The 26,062-nt window shown below is 35.5% G+C and overlaps 1 protein-coding gene across 6 annotated transcripts in view; it reads right to left on the bottom strand.

Moving 5' to 3' along the window:
- LOC128857860 (anoctamin-1) overlaps positions 1-25,586 on the bottom strand; it is a 51,956-nt gene extending 26,370 nt beyond the window's left edge. The window contains exons 1-3 of one of the 6 annotated variants that reach the window (XM_054093653.1): positions 25,297-25,586; positions 16,276-16,665; positions 2,423-3,000 (exon numbers count right to left, since the gene is read on the bottom strand). In XM_054093653.1, the coding sequence (XP_053949628.1) occupies positions 2,423-3,000; positions 16,276-16,288 (591 nt within the window). In that variant the 5' untranslated portion in view covers positions 16,289-16,665; positions 25,297-25,586. Of the gene's footprint in view, positions 1-2,422; positions 3,001-16,275; positions 17,350-25,291 lie in introns of those variants that run through there. The other 5 variants (XM_054093654.1, XM_054093656.1, XM_054093655.1 and 2 more) reach the window with 5 other exon arrangements.
- Between the last annotated feature and the right edge of the window lie 476 nt (positions 25,587-26,062).

The raw sequence follows: 26,062 nt of genomic DNA, 5'->3' as shown, positions 1-26,062 counted from the left end.
TTTTCCTAATATCAACTTTAAGCAAGTTGTGATATTCCCTATTGAAGTTAAGACCTTTTGCGTTTGCTTTTGGCTTCACGGAGTTCTTGTGTGACGTGACTTTTCAATGGGCCAAATTCTTTAAGTATAGTATGCTCGCAACTATTTGCCCTGCATTTAGTTTCTGCCCAATTGATACCACAGTACATTGCGCAGCTCTATTGATAAAGAAAGAGATGGAGATGGCTGGTGTACTTCTTATACACCAACGTATGTATAACTATTAGTAAATAGTTCCTCCTCGTTGAGCTATTTCAGTGGGTTTCTTATGCATTGAATATTTTAAGGTTATGTTCTGGGTTGTTCGATAAGTTTTCCGAAGTTTCATTTCAATCTATCTGTTCATTCTTTGTTTACAATCGTTTGTTTGTTTAATATCGACGTATCCTAGTATTTTCTGCAATGGAAAAAATCAGGTATCGTACAGTGATTGAGTTTTTATTTTTGGAAGGTTTAAAAGCAACGGAAAATATGAGCAAATGTAGAAAGTATATAAGGACTTTTCGCATTAATTATTACAGTACAAAGGTGGGTTCCTGAATATAAACGTGGTCGTACAGGCCTTGAAAACGACCCATGCCAAGGATGTCCCAAAACAGCAGCAACACCAGAAATTGTAGGAAGAATACAGGATATCTTATTGGATGATCGTCGAGTGACTGAAAGAGATTTAGTGGGAGACCTATGCATCTCATTGGGCAGTGTAAGCAATTTTTCGACTCAAGTATTGGGTTTCAGAAAGCTGTGTTCCCTATGGGTGCCGCAGTCGCTAACAATCGAACGAAAACTCATTCGAATGCGACTTTATTAGCAACATTTAGAGTGCTTTCGAAAGGATAAAGTTTGTTTTTTGCTTCGATTCATCACTATGGATTAGACTTGTGTCTACCACCTTGACCTTAAATCAAAACAAGAGGCTAAAGAGTGGTGTGAACCAGGTTCTTCGGATCCGAAAAGAGTTCGTGCCCAGAAATCGGCCAAGAAGTTGTTAGCAATTTTGAGATGCGAAAGGAATTTTGGTTGTGGATTACTTGCAAACTAGTAAAACAATAAATTATGAATATTATTGTAACCTATTAGACCTTAGCTGAAGGAAAAAATTCATAAAAAAAGACCCAGTTTGTAAAAGAAAACAATTATTTTTCATCAGAATAATGCACCCGTGTCATAAGAGCATTTTGACAATGGCTTAGATCCATGAATTTAAGTTCGAATTGTGGGAGCATCCACCATATTCACCAGATTTGGCCCCTAGCGACTTTCATCTTTTTCCAGACCTAAAAAAAATGCAAGCGTGGAAAACGTTTTTCATCAAATGTTGAGGTCATAACAGCTGCGGAAGCGTATTTTGCAGCGCTGCCAGATTCTCACTTCAGGGATGGAACTCATAAATTGTAATGTCGTTGAAACAAGTTTATTTACTTGTTCAGGGACATTAAACAGAATAATAATTGTGTTTTTCTTATCGAACCGCAAAACTTATTGAACAACCTAGTATATGCATTGAGTATTTGAAGGTTATGTATTATATACGTATTAAATACGTAGATGGTATAGCTAAACTTGGGCATATGGTACGGCAAACAAAGAAAAATGAATATGTTTGCAGACCAAACTCTCTAAAAATTTGTCAGAATATGCTAAACAAAATTATTTGTTACGAAAAAAACGCAAATTCATGTTTTTTTTAAATCCCCACGGAAGTAAATATGATACATACATCACGAAGAGGTTGGCTAATAACCTTTGAAATGAATGCATTTAATAGGTTGATTATTTTTTCAGATATTAATGTTTTCCAGTACGAAAATTTGATTTTAATTTCCCCCTCTTCAGCCGTGGTTGTTAAGCAATAAGGCTATAATTAGCATAAAATGCTCTGTGGAGAACCATTTTTTTTTGTAAGCTTGACGGTGTGTATTCTTTTCTTGTTTCAAAAGCATCTTAGAATCACCAATACAAAATAGTAATGCATTTAAATATGAATATGAGCGCATAAGTGTGTGCTGGTTCGTATAAAAAATATGTATATTGTAAAAATTCACTTGGACGAACGAAACCAATTTTCGCCAACATTTGTGCAATTAAAATTTTTATAGTAAAATCAAATTAAAAACAAAAAATCCAAAAATCCAAAATTTCCCACATTCCAGTGTGTGTAAATGTGTAACTGTGTAAGTGTGCAGAAAAGTATGCGAAATTGTTAAAAATAATAAAAATAAAAAATAAATTAATGCAAATAATTTGGTCAAAAAACCAAACTTCAAAAACATGTAAAAACAGTATAAATCAAAAATACATATACGAGTATGTATGTATGTACATTTTCTGTTTGGAAAATTTAAAGCGTTCGTAATAAACAAAAATCAACTATGATGTTTACCCTAAATTTCCATTGGGAGTACGTAATTGGCAATTTCTTATCTTTACTAGAATTTGTGCTACTTTGTAAGAGACGTTTAGAGACCTCATCGGCATTCAGATGCGGTGTGCTGTTGCTTTTATTGCTGCTAGTTTTATTGTTGCCATAAGCATTCGAGCGTCCGTTGTGCATGGCCAACACCTGTGCGGCAATGGTAGCATCCGTTTGATCAACGCCACCGCCGCCGCCGCCGCCAACGCCTGTACCGTTGCTGCCGTTCGCATTATTATAATGTTCCAATGCTGATGAGTGGCGGAAATTCGGATTGTATGGCGAACGATTGCTGGGATTATTTAGCGGCGGTGCATTATTTTTGTTGCCATTGTCCAAGCGTAAACTGCGACGTTTTGATGGTGTATCTTCACCGGCCAAATCCACCGCCGAATGATAGATGGTATTGCGCGATTGGGAGAGTGATTTGCGGTGTGCAGCAGCCACAGCGGCAGCAGCCTCAGAGTCTGCCAAAGAAATCGTGTCAAAGTATAGGCTCTCCAGATCGTCCATCTCCGATTCGGGATATTCAAAGTCGTTTGTGCGCACTGTGTGTGGAGAGGTGGGAGGAAGAAAAAAAAAAGGTATATAATTAGTAAGTATGTGAATGAAAGAATTACTCGAGAGGGTACTTCGAATTATATACAAGGTGGCGCAAAATTAATCATCAATTTTGATTATTAACACTTTCTTTTAATAAATAAAAAAAAAACGATTTTGACTGATCGAAATCTTTATTTTGACCTTTACGCGCTCCATTGCTTGTCAGTCTGCATACTGCAGCTGTCTCCTTTACAAGTGTCAAATATGGTAGACATATGACGCCATTTATAAAAATAATAAATCTTCTGATGCGCCACCTTGTAAGGTACTTCAATATATCGAATCTTTTTGTTATTATTTGTTTTGCGGTTAAATAAGTTTTTACGTGACTACATATGTATCTACAAATAGCACAAACACAATGAACAGTTAAAACATTGAACTAAAATACGTTGATGCACAGGGGATATTATTAGATGTCATGCTTCAATACTTTGATATGCTTCAATGAGGTTAGTATTTAATTTGTTAGAATGGGCATTAAATGTAGCAGGCACAGAGGTGCTTTAATTTGTTGTTTGCCATAAATAAATTTTTATTCCAAAGTGTAAGTAATTAAAACAGAACAAGAGACATTTCTATAAAATAAGTACGAAGATGAGACTGAAAAACAATCTGTTTATAAGGCGCATTCCAAAGTAAACATGACTTTTTAAAACTGAGAGCATAAAGATTTTTTTTGCTAAACAAAATTATGATTCAAATTAAACCCCGACCGACCCACATATAGGCTTTTTGAAAAATAATGTTTTCTTTTTTGCCTTTTTTGCTGACTTAATGAAAGTTTTTGAAAAATAACAAATTTTTTTCAATACGCGTTTATTTCATTAAAAAAATTTCCTAGCGACACAATGAAAACTTTTGAAGAGATAAAGTTTTTTTTTAGCTTTTAACGAAACCCCTTCAATCTTGTACAGACTCGACAAAATTAAAAAGAAAAAAATATATACATTTTTTTCGCAAATAAGAACACAAACATTTATTTTATTCAAAATAATATTTTTGTTTTTTGCTTTTGCCAAAACCCATTTAACCTTTAATAATACATTTAATAAAGTTTTATAAAAAATACGAAAATGTTTTTTGAAAAATAAGTTATTTTGTGATTTTGCCAAAACCTATCTAATCTTGTACAGACTCATTAAAACCAAAAGAAAAAAAAAATATATATACGACATTTTTCGCAAATAAGAGCTCAAAGGAATTTTGCCAAACTAATTTATTTTAATCAAAATAGTCCCCTACTGACCCAATATAAACTTTAAGGTAGGTAGGTAGGTAAAATGGCAATGCTGTGGTACTCACTTTTCAAGTAGCACTTACGTGCCGTTTTTCTACCATAATGTGGACCACTACCTGTGCAAAGAAAAATTTTTGGGAAGAGAAAACCTTCTACAGCCATCCAGTGCTGTTGATGTAGTAGAGGAGAGAAAAGGGGTCTAGGCTGGAGAATTTCTTCAAGTCATCCCCAAAGGGCACGCTAAGGAATCGCAAACGCATAAGCTTCAACCTCTAAAAACCTTTTTGAAAAATACTAAATTTTGTTTCCTAAATAAATTATAATTTATATTATTGAACAGTTATACAGTTTATATTGGGTCGATAAACTTTTTGAAAAACAATTTTTTTTTGGCTTTTGTCAAAACCCATTTGACGTTCTACAGACTCAATAAAATTAAAACAAAAAAAACGAAAATGTTTTTTAAGAGCACAAAGATTTATTTTATTTAAAATAATGCCCTAGTCATCCACTATAAACTTAAAAAAAATTTTTTTTTTTGCTTTTGCCAACACCTATTTCATCTTCTACAGACTCAATAGAATGTTTTGAAAACTCAGATATGTTTTTTCACAAAATTCAATTCAATTCATTCATTCAAAAAAACAAGTCCTAGTGACGTACTGTAAACCCTTTAAAAAATAATTTTTTTTCTTGTTTTTGTGAAAAAAGTGTTTAATACACACTCCGAAATTATTATAACGACATCGCATATTGACAACTTTTGACCAATTATTTTTTATGAAATAAAGTTCATTCTATAAGAAATATCAATAATAGAATCCGAGTTTCTATAATCCAAATTTCTAAATAATCCAAGTTTCCTACTTTGTACAAGATCTATAAAAACTCAACAAATTTTCATCGAAGTTACAAAATGTTTAATCCAAATTTTCAAATTTGAGTGCGCAGTTTTATTTCTCATTGAATTTTAGTATATGTAGGTAAAAAAGTGCAAATTTGAAGTCGCTTGAAATTTGATTTTTGATAATATTTTCCCTGCCGATGTTTCGCATTTTTTCCTTATAAAAGAAGTTACATTCGATGTATGAAAAGAATGCGCCACACCTTCAGGGTGTTGTCCCGTTTAGGGATCATTGCTGGGCACGATCCCGGCACATGTTTGGCGGCTTCATCTTTCTCCCTACAGAACTGCAAATTCCGTTGGAACATATTTCCTAATTAGTGAGATGATGATGATTCAATCTGTAACGCCCTGTTAGAATTCCTGTGATTATTCTTATTTAATTCCATACAGACTTTAAATCAGTTTATGTTAAAGCTATGTATCATTGATTTTGATTACAGTAAACCCGATAGACTGTCTCAGTATGATATTCTTTGATTTTCCTCTACTTCCCCATAAGAGCGAAGAAATTACCTTTTCCTAAGCCTTTCTGAAAATGGAACTAAATAGGAAACTAGCTCTGGAAACGCAGTCGATATGGGAACACTCAACCTCGTACTAAACTGCCAAGACTATGCTAAAAACTTGGAATACGAAAACTACAAACTTTATTTTATCACTCTCTAAAAAAGATTGCAATGCTTGTAACACTTGGCGTACTTTTGAACACTTACTTTACCACCATCCTACTCTTTGTAGGACTCGACAAATGTGCCTAGGACCAGCATATTTTTCATCGGTGGAGGATAATCCTGACCAAAGGCTGAACGACTTGCTAAAACTTGCGGAAACGTGCATTACGAATTGCCTAAATTAATAATTCGGCTACAAACACAAAGCACTGGCAACACAATGGACCCTAAAGGTTTAAATGAGATCTTTTTACAGTTCAACCAGCACTGCCTAACCTAACTTAGGCCACAAAATAGCACTGCGTCTATAAATGGTTAGGCCGCTCCTTTGCTGGCTAATTTATCTGGCACTTCGTTCCCAGTTATTCTATGCGCCCTGGAATCCATGATATATGCACCTGATTGTGCCGGCCGAAGATATTCAGCTTATCAAGACATTCCAGCACCTGTTTTGATGTCACTCGGAAAGAGTTGAGAGCCTGGCTTGCTGTCTGGCTATCAGTGAGGATATCTATGCTTCTGTTGTTATATTTAGTCGCGTTCAAGGTTAAAGAGAGCGCATCTTTTTATAGCGTAGACTCGTAAGAGTGTTACTTTAAATTTGCATATTGGAGTCAGCAATTAATTCTTGTGACACAACACAGCTGCATTGAAAGAGAATAAAGCTCTACCAACAACGCATACTAACATACGAGTGTATGTATGGTACGAGAGGATGTGTGAATTCTCCACAGTTGGTCATTATACATATGTACATACATATGTGCTCTTCACTACTATCTACATACTTGTACATAAGTGCTTTTTAATCAGTAACAAATAGATGCTTAAGTACGCAAAGTTTCACTTTCAGTAGCTCAATCCAATTAAGTAGTTTAACCGTTTGAGTGCGATTCGTCGATATAGCGACGATAACTAATTACTCCAAATTTGCGGCGCGTCGCTATAGCGACGATTGCATCACTGTGCATTATCAAAAATTTATGTCATATAAAAGTATAAATTAGTTGAGACCGTTAAAAACAATTTTTATTTTTCGTTCAATATCGATATTTTGAAAATAATTCCTGACCATGTCTAGTAGTGAAGAATTTACTGACGTGGAAGATACGATACCGGATTCCGACAATGAAATGGACTATGATAGTGATTCGAGTTTAAGTGAAATTAGAGTGTTTACTACCCGGAGGATGCGCATTTTTAGTGATAGTTCCGACGAAGACGAGAATAACATGGGGGATGACCTTGAAAATAACATATTTACTACTATATCCTCTATATCTTCGCAATTTTCGTATGTATTAAAGAAAATCGCTTAGCACTCAAACGGTTAATGAAACAGAACGAAATTGATAAAGTAAATAGAAATACGAGTACATTGCAAATACACTAAACGAAATAGCTGTGGATATGGGACAAACCAACTTCATAATTGTTCTCCTAACATAGCTGCAAAATATTTTCCTGAACTGCCTTATGTACTATAAGTACGAGGCGATAGATTTCTGATTTATTGTGGAGGTGGAGTGCGAAACGAGTGAAATTACATTGTATTCGCTCATTTCTATCTGAGAGTGAGGCATAAAATGGATTTCAGATAATAGAAGCATATTCCAACTTCAAGCAAACTAGAGAATTAAAAAACAATTTTGCAGTATAAGAATTTTTAAAATCTCTCGCATAACATATTAAAAAAGCTAGATTGGAGTAAGCTTTGGGAGTAACACAATTTATATGGTTAACAAAAGTAAAACCTGTGTCAAAAAATACCCCTAGATCGAAGTGTTCATCAACTGCAGAAAGTTGAAAGTTTAGAATCGAATCATTTGTGGCGATACGATTTATTGCTCTCAAATACTTGGTGTTGCTCTTAATGTCGACATGAACAGCCATAAATATTCTTAAGGCTGAAATAAAGGCAGTTTTTAGATTTCAAAGGTTAGGTTAGGGTTGGCAGCCGCATCGTACAAACAAACAGCGATGCCAATTGGACCACGAAATGGGTTTTTGTGAGCGAAATGAGATTTCAAAGAATTAATTTGTTGATATATGAATAGCTGGAGACTGATTGCTCGCTGATTTATGATGGAATTTAATTTTGCAAAATACCGAAGAGTAATAGCCTTATTCATAAAAAGAAACCATTGTTTAACAATTTTTCAGCTGATTTAATACCAAAAATTTTCTACCTAAAATTGTACAACTCTTATTTTTAAAACAAAAGTTAAGGCCCAAAACAGGCTGACTTTGCCTGCTTAGCTTCTATAACTGGCAAAAATGAATAGAACAACACTAAAATATATGAAATGAGTCCAAAAGAAGCTCTGCTTGAAGTACGTCGAAGTTTCAATGCTCAATGTTCTATTTGCAGCACTTTTGACTTTGGGAATTGGGCAGGAGTGTTCAATTTGATTTCGTTTAGCTACATTGGTGAATTTAATGTTGCAGACAGTGTGGAAGCGAAACCGAAGACGAAGATAAATAACGGCTCACTAGAAACCCACATCAGCATTGCTTCCGGTGAGTGCACAGTACCACCACAGCACGCACCGTCATAAACGCTCAGATAAACCACGGGCTTAACCAAAGCTGCCCCTGCAAGAGGACTATCCTAGTAGCGTTGGACTTGAAGAAGGTTTTCTATACTGTCAGCCATTCCACGCCACTAGATGACACTACTGTCAGGGGTGAAGAGGTGGTCCGCCAACTATATGAGCGGTCGTCACTCGTCAGTGATTTTTAGAGACCAAGCATCCAAACAGAAAAAGATAAAGCAAGGTGTTCTGCAGGGTGGTGGCCTTTCACCCTTGCTGTTCAGCTTCTATATATCGAAGCTCCTCCAACAACCAGAGTGAATCTCTCTGGTCTCATACGCTGACGACTGCGTGATAATGGCGTCAGGCAAAGACATTGATGGCCTGTGCGCCAAAGTGAACATCCGGCCTTTCTCGCTTTTTCACTGCGAGGAATCTCCAACTTTCCTTCACAAAGTCCACGGCGACTCTTCTTACCACCTGGACAAAGGAGGTCAATCTGCAAATCAAAGTAAAAGTCGAAGCCTGTTAACCAATTCCGACTGTTAACACTCCCAAAATTTTGGGTGTAACCTTTGACAGTTTGCCCTCCTTCTCTGCGCACACAACCGTAATTTCCACTAATGTTCAAAATCGCAACAAGGACCTTAAATTGCTTGTCGGCAGCACTTGTGGCAAAGACAAAGAAATTTTGCTATCGACATTTAATTTATCGACAGACAATAAACGACATTCATCGAGAGACTATCACCACCTTTTTAAGCTCCCGACCACCGAATGCCGTAATCGGAGTCCAACCACCAACCACAGCAGATGAAGAGCTCCAACTTTTTTTATAGCTTCTAGTTAACATCAAGATTCAAAAATGTATTATGCATTATTTGAATGGGGCTAACATATCTGTTTCCTTTTACGACAGCGTTCAAAGTGTCCATTTGGTCATACAAGATTTCAAAGCCAAGGAAAACAAGTACAGCAAGCAAAGCCAGCCTGCTTGGGCCAGCACCTTTATTCACACACTCGTCCAATCAGTCGTTGTTCGGACGGCAACGAAGTAACATACGAAAGATTGTTTTGAGTTTTTCCATATATCACCAACACAATCTCAGTTTTGCCGTAAGCCAATTGCTATCGCATCCCCAGTTACGTCAGCAAATCAGCTGATTCCTTCAAAATTGCTTAGAGCTGGTTAACGATATAATCTTGGCCACAACGTTTAAATTCTTTTCACCATGGGTCCAACCGGCTTCTCCAACCACATCTTTTTTTGCGGCTATAACAGTGTACTTAATTCGACTTAAAATATATAAAAATTAAAGATTTATACTAAATAAATGCACAATACTCGTAGTATGCGTACTGGGGTGGTATATGAAATGTGAAATTTTTTAATTTATACTAAGTTTATTTAACATAAATAAATGACAATAATCTTGTTGATTTGTTTTAGTGTATAAACACTTTTGTTGAATAAAATATTTCTCGCGCTGAATGCATAAAAATAAGCTAATTCTTGTTGTATTGGTTTTTCTTTTTCCAACTGCTGTATTCATGCGTCATAATAATCTAAATATAAAACTCGTAGCTATTTTGAATTGACAATTGTTGTATATTTCAACAACTATGAGTGCGCTACTGAATCAATCTGAAAGTGGAGGGAGTTTTGCCCTGCAGGAAAATCGACTAATATACAGAACTGACTTGCTTCTGGTGAATATAGAACTATAACTAGTTCAAATTCTCTCTGGCTAAGTTCGTACAGCAATGTTCTAAAAAGTGTCAGCTGTCGCGCGCTACTTTGATAGTTCATCCTAAAGATTGTACTAGTACTAAATAGTTGAGGTCTAGTTCGCTCTGCATAATTGTAAGTGTAGAGGCATGTGGTTCAAGTAGTTTTAGGATCGATTCTTCGTGCAAGCTAAAAATGTTTAAACTGTTGTTATCACTTAAATATTTTTTTCTAAATAATTGTGATTCAATTTCTAAATTTATCAATTCGCATCATATTGAAATTTAAAAGTGACACACAAGTCAAAAAACAGCAACTTCGAGCCTGTATCGAACCACAAACTTACTGCGTGAGTTGCACCAAAAAAGTGATACTGCATTTAAACAATAACCGCCCAACTGGTTTGGATATACGAGGTGTATTCAAAAAGTATCGCAAATTTTGTATTTTTTCAAAAATTATTTATTTATTCATTAATATCTATTTTGTCCCCTTCAAAGTAATCCCCATGAGATATTATGCACTTGTGCCAACGTTTTTTCCAATCTTCGAAGCATTTCAAAAAATCTTTTTTTTATCTTGTTTAACTCCTCCTTCGGTGTCTTTAACTCGCCAATCGTAGCGTAGCGCCGTCCTTTCATGGACCTCTTGAGTTTCGGGATCAAGAAAAAGTCACAGGCCAGGTCTGGGGAATACGGTGGTTGTGAAATGATAACGGCGCTGTTTTTGGGTCCAAAAAGTCGCGCACAAGCAACGATGTGTGAGCAGGGGCGTTATCGTGATGCAAGAGCCAATTTTTGTTCTTTCACAAATCCGGGCGTTTCTGGCGAATTGCTTCGCGCAAATTGCGCATAACTTGCAAGTAATATTTCTTATTGACCATTTTACCTGGTGGCAAGAACTCATGATGCACAACACCCTGCAATCGAAGATAACGGTAAGCAAAACTTTTACATTCGACCGTACTTTCCGCGCTTTTTTCGGTCTTGGTTTGTGCGGCAATTTCCATTAAGATGATTGATGGCACGAGCCAATCGATATATCTCGGTCCTCAGCAACTTCTCTAACGGTGATTTGACGATTTGCCAATACCATTTTCTTCACTTCATCAATTTTTTCGTCTGTTGTTGAAGTCCTCGGACGTCCGGCACGATTTTCGTCGTTCACATCTTCTCGGCCTTCTGAGAACATTTTGTACCACCGATAAACGTTGCTTTGGTCCAAAGTAGCTTCTCCGTATGATACAGTCAACATGCGTTTTTGAATAGGTAAAAATCGAAGACGAGCCGAAACACGTGCAAGCAAAGCAGTTGCCAACAATTACTAAAATTTCAAAATGGCCGAACTCGTAGGCATGAGTGAGAGACATGAGTACCAACATATCGCCACAAAAAATCGAAGTTCGAATATACACATACGTAACCTCCGAAAATTCAAAATTCGCGATACTTTTTGAACACACTCGTATTCTGCAATTCTCAAAATGTAAAGCGGAGAACGTTTGACAACAGTTTATTAAATATTTCAAAGAAGAAGGCAAACTGGATTAAATTAAATAATAAATAATTTGTTTTTTATTTCGACAAAAATTTATATTTATATGTATTTTTTGTACTTAAAAAAAAAAAAAAAAAATTATTATTTTAAAAATACTTCATGTAACAATACTTAACTTAAATTTCACGGAATCAATGGGTTTAAATGTAGTATTTTTTTTTTTTTGGAAAACAGAAATTATTTAAAATAAATTTATGTACGAAATTTAAAAGAAACAGAGTGAAATCAAAAAAAAAAAAAAAAAATTTAATAATAATATTGAAGCCGAATTTTTCCAATATATTTTTATTCAATTTAACTCAGGTAAGATCGGTTTGACCAAAGACCTAATTTCATCCTCTCCGACGTGCACTTATTTTTAGGCAAGATGAACTGGCAACATAATTTAGTCTATTCCAATCGACTCTCCTGACAATTGGACCAAATCTAGTTAGTAATGGACTAGTTGAAATGCATTCAGATGCTTCAACTATTCGCTGTGAACTTGAAATTTTTTTTGCTAGTTCAAATTTCCCCTGCAGTGTATAAAAGTATGTATGTAGATATGCACACATAAGCATGCATTTACATGTATAAGTGTGGGTATAAACAAAAGCATCAGAGCGTAGCCTCAGTTGAAACTAAATTGTGATTTCAATGATCATATCAAGAATTGCCAGAACCGGTGACAACTATTCGTATTTGGTGTTGAGGTGAGAAAAAATACGAAACGAAATAAAAAACTTGCATAAAAATACATTGAAAATGACGAATCACACAACTACTTTATTACGTACACTAAGGAAAGCATAAACAAGAAGCTCAAATATATTTCATCATTTATGAAAAGTGCTATGATTTTGCACAAAACTAGGAAGGAAAATATCTAATATAGATTAATTTTATTGCTTCAATTTGAAGAAAATGGCATATTCACTTTATGGAGATGCTTGGAACGATGAAGGATGGACTCTATTAAATATGTATATCGTTTGATGCGCCGGTAGCCGCATTTTTTATCCCGATATTTACTTTTCTATAAACGGAAGACCACCAAATTACAATACTCTCAGTCAATTAGCTCTTGGTATTGAGCAATGAAAAATCTCTATTAACATAAAAAAAATATTTTACAGGGCGGGTAATTATATCTTAGATATAAGTATGAGCGAGTTCTAGCAGAAAACGAATGTTTACACCCGAAGACAAGTGTATTGCCTTCACTTTGGAGAGTTTAAACTTTAAACCGATCTATCATATAGAAATTTTGAATTTTGAATGTAAAGTTCAAAGTTTTGTTATGAAATTGCTCGACCTCACACAAATTTTAGACACCAGTCTAAATCTGCTTGTCCACGATGAAGGCAAACGGTTTTCCAATATATGATATTTCATTTTATCGCCATTTCGGATAAGAGTCTGCTTAAAAAATTGAAAGCTGCGGGGGTAAAATTACAGCCTATGTTGTTGATATTGTAGCTGACTTATCTCCTGTTAGAGGTAACTCAAAAAGTTCTCATGATGGAGCAGCAGCTGGGGTCGAAGCGGCAATCCCACAAAATCTAAAGCGCGGTCCTTTTCACGATGGAGCAGCAGCTAGGGTCGAAGCATCAATCCAACAAAATCTAATGCGCGACCCTTTTCACGAGGGAGCAGCGCTTCTCTTGAATTAACGTTGCATTCAATAGTAATGGAATGTTTTATGGAATTATAACAACAAGAAATATTTTTAATTTAGAGTAAGCAGCATAGTAAAAATTGAAATATTACTATTATTAATTATTTTTCTTATATTAATTGTCATTTGCCACAATAAATTTTTAGGTGTATAGTGCCTAGATACGGTAAATGCTTACAATACAAAAGCTTAATACATAATAGACCGTAAACAAGCGTGCAAGTGTACAAGAGAACAAAGAAGAATATTTTATTATGTTGGTATGTACGAGTAAAAGAGTGCAAAATAAAATAAATAAATGTGATTTAAAGTAAAAAACACACAAAGCAAATGAAAGAACAGCCAAAGGCATTAAAAAGCACTAATCATGTATATATTCCTTTCGGGCTTTCTCAAAATTTGCATATGAATACTTGTTTTATGTATGTAAAGGGTGTCCCGTTAAGGCCGCTTATTTTGAAACTAAAAACACTGTAGGTATTTTATTGCAATAGTATACAAATATGGAGGCTATGTTAGAACACAATCTCATGCCTTTGATTCTTTGGAGGAAATAAGAGAAATTCAAAGGCATGCAATCGTATTATTTGTCCCATTCACATCGTCTATCAAACTAATACCGTTTGAGGCCGGACGAATTAACCAGATAAATACATTAAATTTGTAGGTTTTGTAATGGGAATAACTGTTGAAAAACAATGAAAAACATTTTCTTGAAAATTAAAAATTTTTTAACAAAATTTATTATTTGTAAAACAGGAATTTATACAAAAATGTATTTAAGAATAATATGTTTGAAGAAGAGCGTTTTAACAAAAATATATTTAACAAAAACATATCTAATTAAATATATTAATATACCATTATGCCTTTAAAAAACAATCAGGAAAAAAAAATTATTTATTTGAAAAACACAAATACTTATAAAAAAATTATACTTTTGAAAATTTTGAGAAAAGAAATATTAAAAAAAATTATATAAACAAAAACTTATATTTTTGAAGAAAAAATATTTTTTTTTTGACAAAAAATTATATATAAAAAAAAATTATATTTTGAAACAAAAAACATTATATTTATTTTAAATACAAAATTATATTTATAAAAAAACATGCATAAAAAAATAATAGTTTTGAAAAGCAAAAATAATATTTTTGATATATGTATTTTTATATTTATAAAAAAATGATGTTTGAAAAAAAAAATATTTTGAGTAAAAAATATTTTGAAAAACAAAACATTTTGGAAAAAAAGTATATATTTGACAAAAAACATATTTTAGAAAAAAAAATTATATTTGTGAAAAAAAAAATGTATAAAAAATAATCGTTTTGAACAACAAAAATAAAAAAAACAATTTTTGCAAAAAAAAAATAATAATATTTTTATTATATTTTACAAAATAACATTTTTAAAAAATTTTTTTAGTTTTTAAAAATTAAAAAAAAAATTATATTTAAAAAAAAATTTTATTTTGAAAAAAAAAAATTATTGGTTTTGAAAAACAAGAATAATTTTGCAAAATAAAATATTAAAAAAAATATATTTTTTTTATTCCTTATTTTAATATTCCTTATTTAATGACCCTGTTTTTAGCTTTAACATTCCTAACGGGCTTTTTTTATGATCAATTCTCGACACAACGGGTGGGTAACGTCTAATGTCGACCAAACTCGATACTTAAAGTAGATCTCGGTTGAATAATGAAGACTCTGGAAGCTAACAACTAGACCCTGAACTCTTTCTAGGTGTCAATTCTGAATCGATTTAAATATGGATTGACGACTTCATGAGGTCTACCCATAGAAGACATTGGACACCTGCAGAGTAGCTAAGGGCATTGTAAAAGAAATGAACGACCTTCCTCCTAAAACTTAGTAGGAATCACCTGAGAATACTGGTGGGTGCACCATGGGAATCAATGGCAACCCAAACTTGAGAATGGGAACCCTGCAGAGCATTTTACATATAGCTATCAGGCGTTTTCTAGAATCAGAGATAGGCAGTAGGGTTGTGATGCACTGAGTATGGGTAAAGTTCACATTCTTCCTTTTCCGAATCTCTTAGGATTCATCAATGTATCCGTACGATTTGCGGAAGAGTGACCTCAAACTAATTTTTCCGTCTTACCATCCATATTCTTTGTATCTACTCTTTCTACTGTAATCTATACGGGTGTAGTCCAATAGTTTGTAGCAGTATACTGAATTCAGATCGGTGATGGTTGTTGTTGTTGTTTTAACAGTAATAGAAGCCCCGTCAGTGTAGTGTACATTACCGGTCATCTTCGTCTAGCTCATCTAAGGGTAGGCCCAGGAACCTTGCTGTTTCGACACGTTAGGTTCAGAGGGAAAGGGGTGTTAGATGAGTGGGTTTGATGGGCCATGTGAAAAGGTGGTTAGTGTCGTGCGGGGTGCCCTCACATGCTGGACATATGTTTGGTATGTCGGGGTCAATACTGAATAAGTAGGAGTTTAACCCGCTATAGTATACAAAACGTAATTGTGCCAAGGTTGGTACAAGGTACAATGGTCTTCCTGACTGAGTGCTTGGGCCTGTCCAACCTCCCACAAATCGAATCTAACTTAGATCTCAAAAGAATCGACAGTGCCCGATTTTTAAAAACCTCGATACTGGGTACAAAAAAAATTTAATTTAAATCAAGCCGCCTTAATAGGACACCCTATATACGTAAAATATATTAATATTTTCACCCAAGTAGCTAAAAAATTTCGCTTATATACTGATCTACAACACATATGCCATGAATTTATTATACAATATATGTATGTAAAATGTAAAATAAAAGCCGACAGAACAAACACAAAAAACTTCATTGGTGCGTAATTTTTTTGATTTTTTTTTTTTGGTTTTGTTTCTTAAATGTACGACTATTATGTATTTCCATTGATTTGCATTAATTACCCGCCGAATACATTTTTGTTGTTTTACTGAGGTCGAGTTGCTTTCCAGGCCAGTTTAAACGCGCCACACCACTCGACTCTGAATCGATTCAAGAACAGTGCAGGCTGGTGCGAATCAAAAACAAAAAATTATGGACATGGAAACAATGCGGCTTTTTTCGAGAGTGCGTTGGACGTTGATAAATATGCGATGATGTTATTGCTTTCGTAATCGTTGTTGTTGTTGCTGGTGTTTGGATGATGCACTTTTTACACTATTATTTTCAAATTTCTACAGGCGGTGTGATTAAATATCATACTCATATGAATTACACTACTACACACGGTGCACAATGGTCACAATGGCCATCATTACTATTGCGCGCACTTTGTCATTTTCGAGAGCATCACACTGTACATCATAATATCATAATAATCATCAACAACAATAATCTAATTCATTGAAAACTTTATTGTGCGCACGTCCAACGGAAATCGCATTAAACGCACATCTGTTGGCACATTCGAAAATTTTTATGTCTTTATTAAATGGAATAATTTAAAGGAAAAAATATTGGCACGCCAGTGTAGGAAAATATTGAAGAAGAAAAAATACGGTATTGATTCATACGGAGATATGGGTATGTATGTACATATGTAGTTTTAAGTAGTTCTACACACATCCGTATATATGTAGAAATTGCCAATTGTCAAATATTAATTTTTCACACCCACTCCTACAGATCTTTTCTTTAACCATTCACCCTTCTTTCGCTGTGTTATTATTCACTTGATTTTTTCTTAACTTTTTTCACAGGCAGCATGGCATCATTCACAAACACGTACGTACATACATACATACATACATAGAGTACCAGTATATATTGCCGCCGAGCCTTTGTATATTTCACTATACTCGTACACAGAATTTTGTTTTTAGTGAAGAATCACTCGTAAGACCGGCAAACCGTGAAAGCACAGACAACACAGACAATCCGCTAGCAACAATTTTCAAATGTTTGCATACGACCGCACGAACCGTTGCTGGACTACTAAATGTACATTTCGTTTTTGAAATGTTCCAATGCTCCAATAAAACGCCAACCAGCTGGCAGTGCTAATATTGTCATGAGCGACGCGCGCTCCAGATTGTTTTTATGGTCAAATGTGCCACTGTTACCGCATTCACCGCAGTCACCGCTGCTTGTTACTGTTGCTTCTACAACTGCCGCTGCGGTTAGCATTGCTTTCATTCATTATCTGCTGTTGATCTCTTCATTCAATCGCTTTATTGTGTTTACGTTTGTTGTCTCTTGGCGGCCGGTACTCAGCGAAGCGCGTCTAGCCAGCAAGCGCATTGGTTTTCAGGAGAGTGTTTTCCAAAAATCTTTGGCGTAGAGTTCCCCCAAAAGCGTTGGTGCGTTGAAATAATGACTTATCTGACTTATTACTAGAAGCTGGAGGCGCATGTAAATTGTAAAGGTAGATAAACTTGATATTGAAAACTCGAGGGGGGAAAATGAAGCGGAAATACATATATGGCAGAGAGCTAAAATAATCTTTTACCCAGTTTTAAACTTGTGCTAAACATTATAATACTATTCGTGTATGATTGAGGTCAAGAGACTTTTGTTGTTGTTGTTGTTCATGGGATACGGGATACGCCACACTAGACAGGGCTAGTTTACTGGGGCTGCAGCCCTTGGTCGGGAAAAACCCGAGTCACTCCGATAACGTAGAACCGGCTACCATGGGAATGGTAACAGTTCATCACCGAGTTCACTGTTGTCCCCGGTCGTCAATGTCTAACTCATCTAACGGCAGGCCAGTTGGGTCCAAAGCCAGAGACGTGTTAGGTGAGTGGTTTTAAGAGGGCATACGAATAGATGGTTAGTATTCTATGAAGTACCTTACCTTGCCGGGCATATGTCACATTTACTCTGCGCTGAAGCTCACCCCTCCCAGTTCAGTTTACGCGAACGAAGAGCTGTCGACTAAGGACTGCAGAAAAGTGTTTTATGAATAAAAGTAATGATTCGGTAGAGTTGGGATAAAGGATGCACAAGAAATTATGGTTGCCCTCAAGAAATTATATTAGCCACTAGTGCTATACAGTGGACAAACCTCTGAACAAACCAAAACGTCGCTCTCCGTTTCACGATTCTGTTCCGTCAAACTTGCTTCTGGGATGCCGCCGTTCTCACCATTCCATCAGTAACCATAGGTTAGGTTAGGTTAGGTTATAGCAGTTATAACAGTGCTCCGTTATGGCAGAAATCAGCGTATTAAGATTGACTCTACTGCTAAAACGAATCCACCGCTTCACGCCAGGACGCACTTCAGCCAACTTGACGGAAGTATATTTGGAAAACATCAAAAAATCAAAACTCGCCGTGGGAGCATCATGCAGGAAAGTCGCACTCCACCCATTTCTACAGACGATAGAGAACCACCGCAAGACACAAAGTCTACCTAAGCTACCATACCTTGCATCCGCCTAAATAACAACTGAAATTTGAGAAGAATATTAAACGCAACTCGCTTAAAAGCATAGGCAGAAGGCGGCAGATTGGGAAGATGAATAAACAGCCACACGCTTGCGCTCTACAGCGACATGATAAAAATTGAGTCAGCTGGCTAGGTCATGCGGTCAGACGGATACAACTTCTCCAGTTTCAGTATTCAGATGTTATAGGAGAGGAGAGAAATCCTCTGCGTTGGAAACACGAAATGGAAAAGACTTGACCGAAATTGTTGCTTCTAAGCGGAGTCAGTTTCCTCGAGAAAGACAAAAATAATGGGCGCGCATTTTTAAAGCCGACGAGAATTTTATGCGCAGTTATAATCCATTTAAAAAGAAGAAAATTACGGTGTCGGAAAATAAAAATATTCTAATATTAAAGGGGGAAAACTTACATACGCCCTTTAATTTTTTTTTTCATCAGCTTATCTTTTTTAAATATAATTTTTATTATATGAATTTAGTATTCACTGATTATAATACATTTTAAGGCAAGTTTAGATAAGACATACCTTTTTGTCATACCTAAGAAAGTGATATAAAATATTTGTATATATTTACAATTAGCTATTCCCTACGTGTGACGCTGCGGTTCAAACTTTTTATTGTTGGATAACTCGAAATAGATTAAAGTTTGACTTGCCCGTAATAAAAAGGAAATGGTGCAGAAAAGTTTGTGTTTAGAAAGCTTTCAAATTGGAAATATTTTTAATGTTTACAAATTTTGGTTTTTGATTTAGGTGAAAATAAGTAAGAAAAATAAGTCTGTGCTTTATTACTTGTTTTTTTTTTTGGCGAATAAAAAACAAAAATCTGGTGCTAATGTGCCTAAAAAAACAACAATATTATCCTAGTTAATACATATGTATTTATGTATGTATGTACATAACTGGCGCATACATCCTTTCTTAGATGATTGGCCGAGCTTCTCTTTTAATTCATTATATGCATCTTGAAAATGGAGAGTCCTACAGTTTGGTCCATCTCTGAACGACAGAATAAGAATCTTTATCATGACTCCCGCTAATATAAATTTTTTTCTAATAATTTAATTTAATGCATCACGGCCGCAGTTGCCTTCGAACACGGACCAATTGAATTGTAGTCACTACCGCGGCCGTCTAATATATTCATAATAATTATACCAATTAATAAAAATATGCGCATATGAGTATTTTCATGGCGCCTTATGAGACTAAATGAATGAGACTTTTATGAAGAGGAGCAGCAAACTTACAGAAATAGAAATGACTGATAAACCATTTGGCCGTTATGTTACATTAAGAGGATACTTTGTTTGACAAAAAAAAAGAAAAAAAAAAACAACAAATAGGGCACTCGAAATTGTGATACCCATTTTGGGTAAAACGAAGTACGAGTATCTTTTTCCTGTAAGAACAAAGACAGCGATTTGGTAACTGACATCCAGAGCACGCTTTAATTATGAAGGGAACACTTCTCGAACTTGCTAAACATACAAGTGCCCATTTCACAGACACTGTAAAGATCCCGATACCCCAATCGTTGACGATGGAACTGTCGTTCTGCTGCCCGATCATGACGGGGTGAGAATAGCGATAACGCGGCTAAAGAGCAACAAAGCCGCGGTAGCCGACAGACTGCCGGCTGAGCTATTCAAACTATTCAAACGAGGAGCTGGTAAGGTGCATGCATCAGCTTCTATGCAAAATATGGTCGGATGAAAGTATGTCTGCCGATTGGAATTTAAGTGTACTCTGCCCAATCCACAAGAAAGGTGATCCTGCAATCTGTGCCAATTACCGCGGGAATAGTCTTAAGGTTCTAGCGAGCGTATTGTGTGAAAGGCTGAAGCCCACCATCAACCAACTGATTGGACCTTTTCTGTGTGGCCTTAGATCTGAAAAATCTACAATCTACTAGATATTCACAATACGCCAATTCTTGGAAAAGGCCCATGAAAGGCGAATCGACACGTACCATCTTTTTGTCGATTTTAAAGCTGCATTCGACAGCACGAAAAGGAGTTGTCTATATGTAGTGATGTCTGAACTTCGTTCGACTAACGCGTTTCCGACTAAAAACGGAAATGGTTTTACGACACATCTAAAGATTGAACGGACATTTGCGAACTATGGGAGTTTTCATTTATTTAAAATTTCCAGAATTGAGCCAAATAGTGCTTCCTTCCAAGCAGGAGAAACTATTTGTGATATAATAAATAAAATATAATATCGTGCGCGAAAAATGTTTTTCTTGTGATGCATTTAAATAATAAAACATTCACATATTCTTTTTAAATATTATATTTACAATTAAAAGTCGAATCTCGGTGAAAGCAAAATTAATAAAAACATTTTTCTAGTAGCGGTCGCCCCTCGGCAGGCAATGGCAAACCTCCGAGTGCATTTCTGCCATGAAAAAGCTCCTCATAAAAATATCTGCCGTTCGGAGTCGGCTTGAAACTGTAGGTCCCTCCATTTGTGGAACAACATCAACACGCACACCACAAATAAGAGGAGGAGCTCGGCCAAGCACCTAACAGAAGTATACGCGCCAATTATTTATTTATTTTTTTTATTTACATTAAAAATGAAAGCAAAATAAAAATATGCATACATTCTTATTCAGGTGATAATTCAGAAAATAAGTGTTATGCAGAGGTGGCGATTGTCCCCCTGCTTTATTGTGCTGCGGTGGCCTAGTGACTGGTACATGCTCAGTCTGTCTAATGGTAGCGTGACCGGGAAATTTCAAACTTAGCGCTTCGTTATAAAACTAAAATGTAAATGCTGCTAAATAGGAAAAATTTAGAAAGCCTGAAAAATATATTAAGTTTCGCGTATAAAAAACGATTTATAGCAGTGCTCCTAAAGGTCCAAAACTAGCACGTCCATCTACAGCAAAATATTTAAAGAAGTCGAAGACTTTCATAAATAAATGAGCGCAACGGTATACTAAAGTTAAAAACGTTGACGGCTTCCCCGGACGAGCTTCTCCAAAGCAAGATCAGAAGATAATTGAATCGCTTGTGACAAAACCGAACTTATCGTTGCGTGAAGCTGAAGCAGTGTTAAGGAAAAATGGTGTTAATGTAACCAACTACATGATTCGAGGACTTTTACGTGCAGAAGACCTAAAATTCCGGAGCACATTGAAAAAACCGCTGCTCTCATTATCACACATTGAAAAAAGGCTTGCTTACGTTAAGGCAAATTCTAAACGGAATTGGGCAAAGATAATATTCAAGGATAAATCTTACTTTTCGACGAATAGTTGCATGCGTCGGTCTTGGTGTACTGCTGATAATTGACAACTTCAACGAATTGTAAGGCATCTATTTAAGGTTAAGGACCGTTTATTTGTGTTTACCGCCAATTTTAATGCAGTTTTTATGAATAAAATTTAAGAAAGCATTATTACCATCAGCTGCGAAGCCAACCTTGGATATATTGGATTGATCTTCACAGTCGTCTGATCACAAAACAATTGAAAATGTTTGAGCAGCAGTTAAGCAAAAACTTAAAGGAAAACAAATATGGACGGTCAAACAGTTATCAATGCAAATTCGGCTTATTTGGAGCCAATCATCTCAACAACTTAGGCAGAAATTAACACAAAATATGACTCGGAGATATGTTTAAAAAAACGAAAATAGTTTATAAATTATGGCGGCCACGTTGCAATTGCTTCAATTGGACAGACTGTAAATGTTAAATACGTGTAGCGAAAGCATTGCGATGGAGTGGGTTGGGACTAGTGGTGTTTACAAAGAGGTTGCCGATTCGTCAGCCTATTACCAATTCCCGGTACTGGTGCGTATGTTTAGCTTTTTAGTGAATTTTGAAATTACAGGATCCGGCACTCGAAGCGTGATGCATGTGCAGTACAGTGCATCAGCTCTCTGTTAGTTGGCTAAATCACAGTCCAGAGTATTGTTTACAAGCGTGCGGGATTATTTTGCCGAGAGAAAATCAGTAATGGATTTCACGGGTAGCATCTGGTAGCATCGCGAAACGTCATGGAGGTGGTAATCAAAAGACTGCAACGTCACGTGAAATGGTTCAAAAAGTGAAAAGGCGACTTGAGCGAAATCCCCGACGAAATGTCAATCAAATGGTGAAAGAACTGAAAACAGCTGACTGTAGCATGCGCCGCATACTGAAAAATAATCTCAAAGTCAAACCTTATAAGATCCATTACACCAAAGCAGCAACAAGTCAGACTCGCTCTCAAAGGAGTAGCTTTGCTTGGCCGAAAGCGGTCAATTTCCGAAAATTACGTTTTCTGATGACAAAATTTTTCAAATTGAGCAATTCGTAAACGCCCAAAACGATAAGGTTTATTTGACCGGCCGTTCATACGAGAATTTGAGTCTTCGATTGGCCAGCAGGAGGCAGCGCCTGCCACAGGTAATGGTTTGGGCCGCTGTAACCGCAGATGGGCGCTCTCCAATCGTTTTCATCGAGCCTGGCGTCAAGGTACTTGCGAAATATTATCGAGAAAGTATTCTGGAGGTTGCTTGAAAGCCGTGAGCAGACAAACATTTCGGTGGCAGACCATGGACGTTTCAACAGGACGCGGCATCGTCTCACAAAGCTCGAGCGAGCCAAGAATGTCTAAAAAACAACGTTCTATGAAGTTCGGAACGCCCACAGAATGGCTCTCAAATTCACCTGACGCGAATCCGATGGATTATTCTCTTTGGGTCATTTTTGAGTGCAAGGTCCGAACTAAAAGATTCACCTGTCTTGAGGCGCTGAAAAAAAGCTATTGTCCGCCAGTGTCAAAATACCTGCAAGTCACATTCGGGCAGCTGCGATTCGTTTCTGAACCGTCTCAAGGCTGTAGTCAAGGCAAAAGGTGATCATATCAAGCAAAAGTAAATTGATTCTTAACTTTGGTTTATTTTCACACATTTTTTACTTTGAATTGAATAAAAGTAATTTTCCAAACTAAATTTATGGCCCTTTTAATTGGTTGTCTGTCACAACTCAAAAATTAATCTCTGCAATAAGAAAATTTCTATATAAAGCAAGTTAGTGTTTTCCAATTATGGCCATTAAGTATAATATATCTATTACTTCTGTTTTTTTTTTTTTTTTTTTTTTTTTTAATGGATACTTTTACTTGAGAATTCTTGTTTTAATATTTTAATTCGTATCACCTGCGATTGCCTAAATTCAAATGGAATACTCGTAAAAAAAGTGTCTTTTATTATTATATACTTTTGTATTCTTAAAACAAATGCGGCTGTGTTTTTCTAACGGAATTCTTATCAGTTGTAAAAATTATAAAACAATACTACAAAAAATGAAAAAAATATATTTAAAAAATTTTACCAAAAATATTTACTTTTTTATTTATTTTTTATTTTTTTATTTTTAGCCAATTTTTTATTATTAGCAATTATGTATTACGCTTATTTATTTGATCATTCCTAATTCCAATAGTTCAGTACTTGTCTGAATTATATAAAAATAATAAAAATAATCAAAATTTAGGATGTAGGTAGAATTTCTTCATCTGTAAATCTGCTACTGTTGATTTTAATTGTTTCCTTTTTTTGTTATTGTAGTGCTTTGCTTTTCCCCATTCCTATAATTTCTAAGAATTTTATAAATTGCCGTAAATCACGTTCACTCAGTTAATATAATATTCCTTTTGGCGCTGGATTAGTTACTCATGAGCTTACAGTATAGGTATGTAAATATGTATGTATATAAATTGTGCAGAATCAAAACGGTAATAATAGAAATGCTAAAGCATGAGAAACACTTAAATACCGACGTGACAAACGACCATTTGAAAGCGGCCAAAACCAAAAACAACAAGGCCACAACGCATGTCAGGCAATTTTTGGAGGCCTCACGTTAGACGAAAAGAGGCGCACTACGGTAGGGGAAAATTCAATTGTGCAGTTTGATATTCAAATATGTACAAACATATACAGCTGAAGGCGCAAACAAATGCCCCATAATGCCTGTATGTATGTATGTATGTGCACATGTTATTCAGTTCACAAGTCAAGTAGCACCCAAGAGGTTGTTAAGACAAGACGCACCCCTTTCATTCAAGGATAAGACGCATATAGTTTGTAAATACTAATTTATGTATGTATATACATACGTACATATACATTTTTTGCACATACATAAACACTTTGATCGAAATTGTAAATAGTGCCGACCTTTTGTCCATATTCCACACCCTAAATTTTACAGTCTTGTGGATTGGTATTGTTTGACTGATGCTATTTCCGTTGCAACTTAAGTTTACGTGTGGGTAGCCGCGGGCAGATATATGTATGTGGGTTTTTCTTTTATTTAGTAATTATTTTATCCTTATGTTAATACATACGAACGATGATTCAATATGTACATAAGGTTTGTATCAGATATTTTCTCGCTAGCCGCACATACTGTTTTTAATGAATTACAATTATTTACATATGTCGGTGTTAGTTACATCAAGAAGTTTTAGTTGGTTAGGATTTTAGTAGATGGACGTTGGAGAGAAGTTTTCATTATATTTCAACCTTACTTGACTGAAGATTCACTTTGTAATCATTCGAATTTTTTTTATACAAAATCTAACTAGGTGACACTCCTCAGAAAAGCACTGCTCGAACGCGACAACCGACTACGACTTAGAACATTCTATACACTTGTTCACTTAAATGCGGATTTTCGAGTTTCTTATTTATCATTAGTATTTTATTTGCTTGTTTTACATTTATATGAGTAAATAATGCAAAAGTTGTGGAGAAAAAAATAATGAATGAAGTACTGAACTGTCAAATTAGAGCAACGCAAACAATCAGCAAACAATTGAAATTGTGTTGTTGCGGCAGCTGATATGTGTCAAGAGTGCGACGTTGCCACTTTCTGCAAATATTTCATACGCTGTAAGTCCTTAAGATGGCGCGTTTAGCAGTTAGTCACGACTACACGGTATTATACTTCTTAGTATTCGGCAATAACCTTAGCTGACTCTTGCTTGGGTTATTATTTCGGCAATAAAGATTCATCTTCCCTTTGCTTGCGTATTAACGAGGCATGACCTTGCAGCGAATACGTAATCTTGTATTCCATAATTTTTGGTGTACACCAGGGCGAATTGAGTACTGAAGGTGGAGGTGTTTACTTTACTCTGACGTCAGCTCCCTTCGCAATACAAAACAAACCAAAGCGAATTGTATATCTAAGGTGGTGCCATTAACAGTTACTTTATTTTTCGGGTTGTTGGTAAGTCTGACGTCAGCTCCCTTCGCAATACAAAACAAACGAACAAAACAAACAATGTAGGA

The sequence above is a fragment of the Anastrepha ludens genome, chromosome 3 (genome assembly GCF_028408465.1).
Source record: "Anastrepha ludens isolate Willacy chromosome 3, idAnaLude1.1, whole genome shotgun sequence".
In the NCBI taxonomy this organism is placed as follows: Eukaryota; Metazoa; Arthropoda; class Insecta; order Diptera; family Tephritidae; genus Anastrepha; species Anastrepha ludens.
This window is presented reverse-complemented; position numbering and strand designations above follow the sequence as displayed.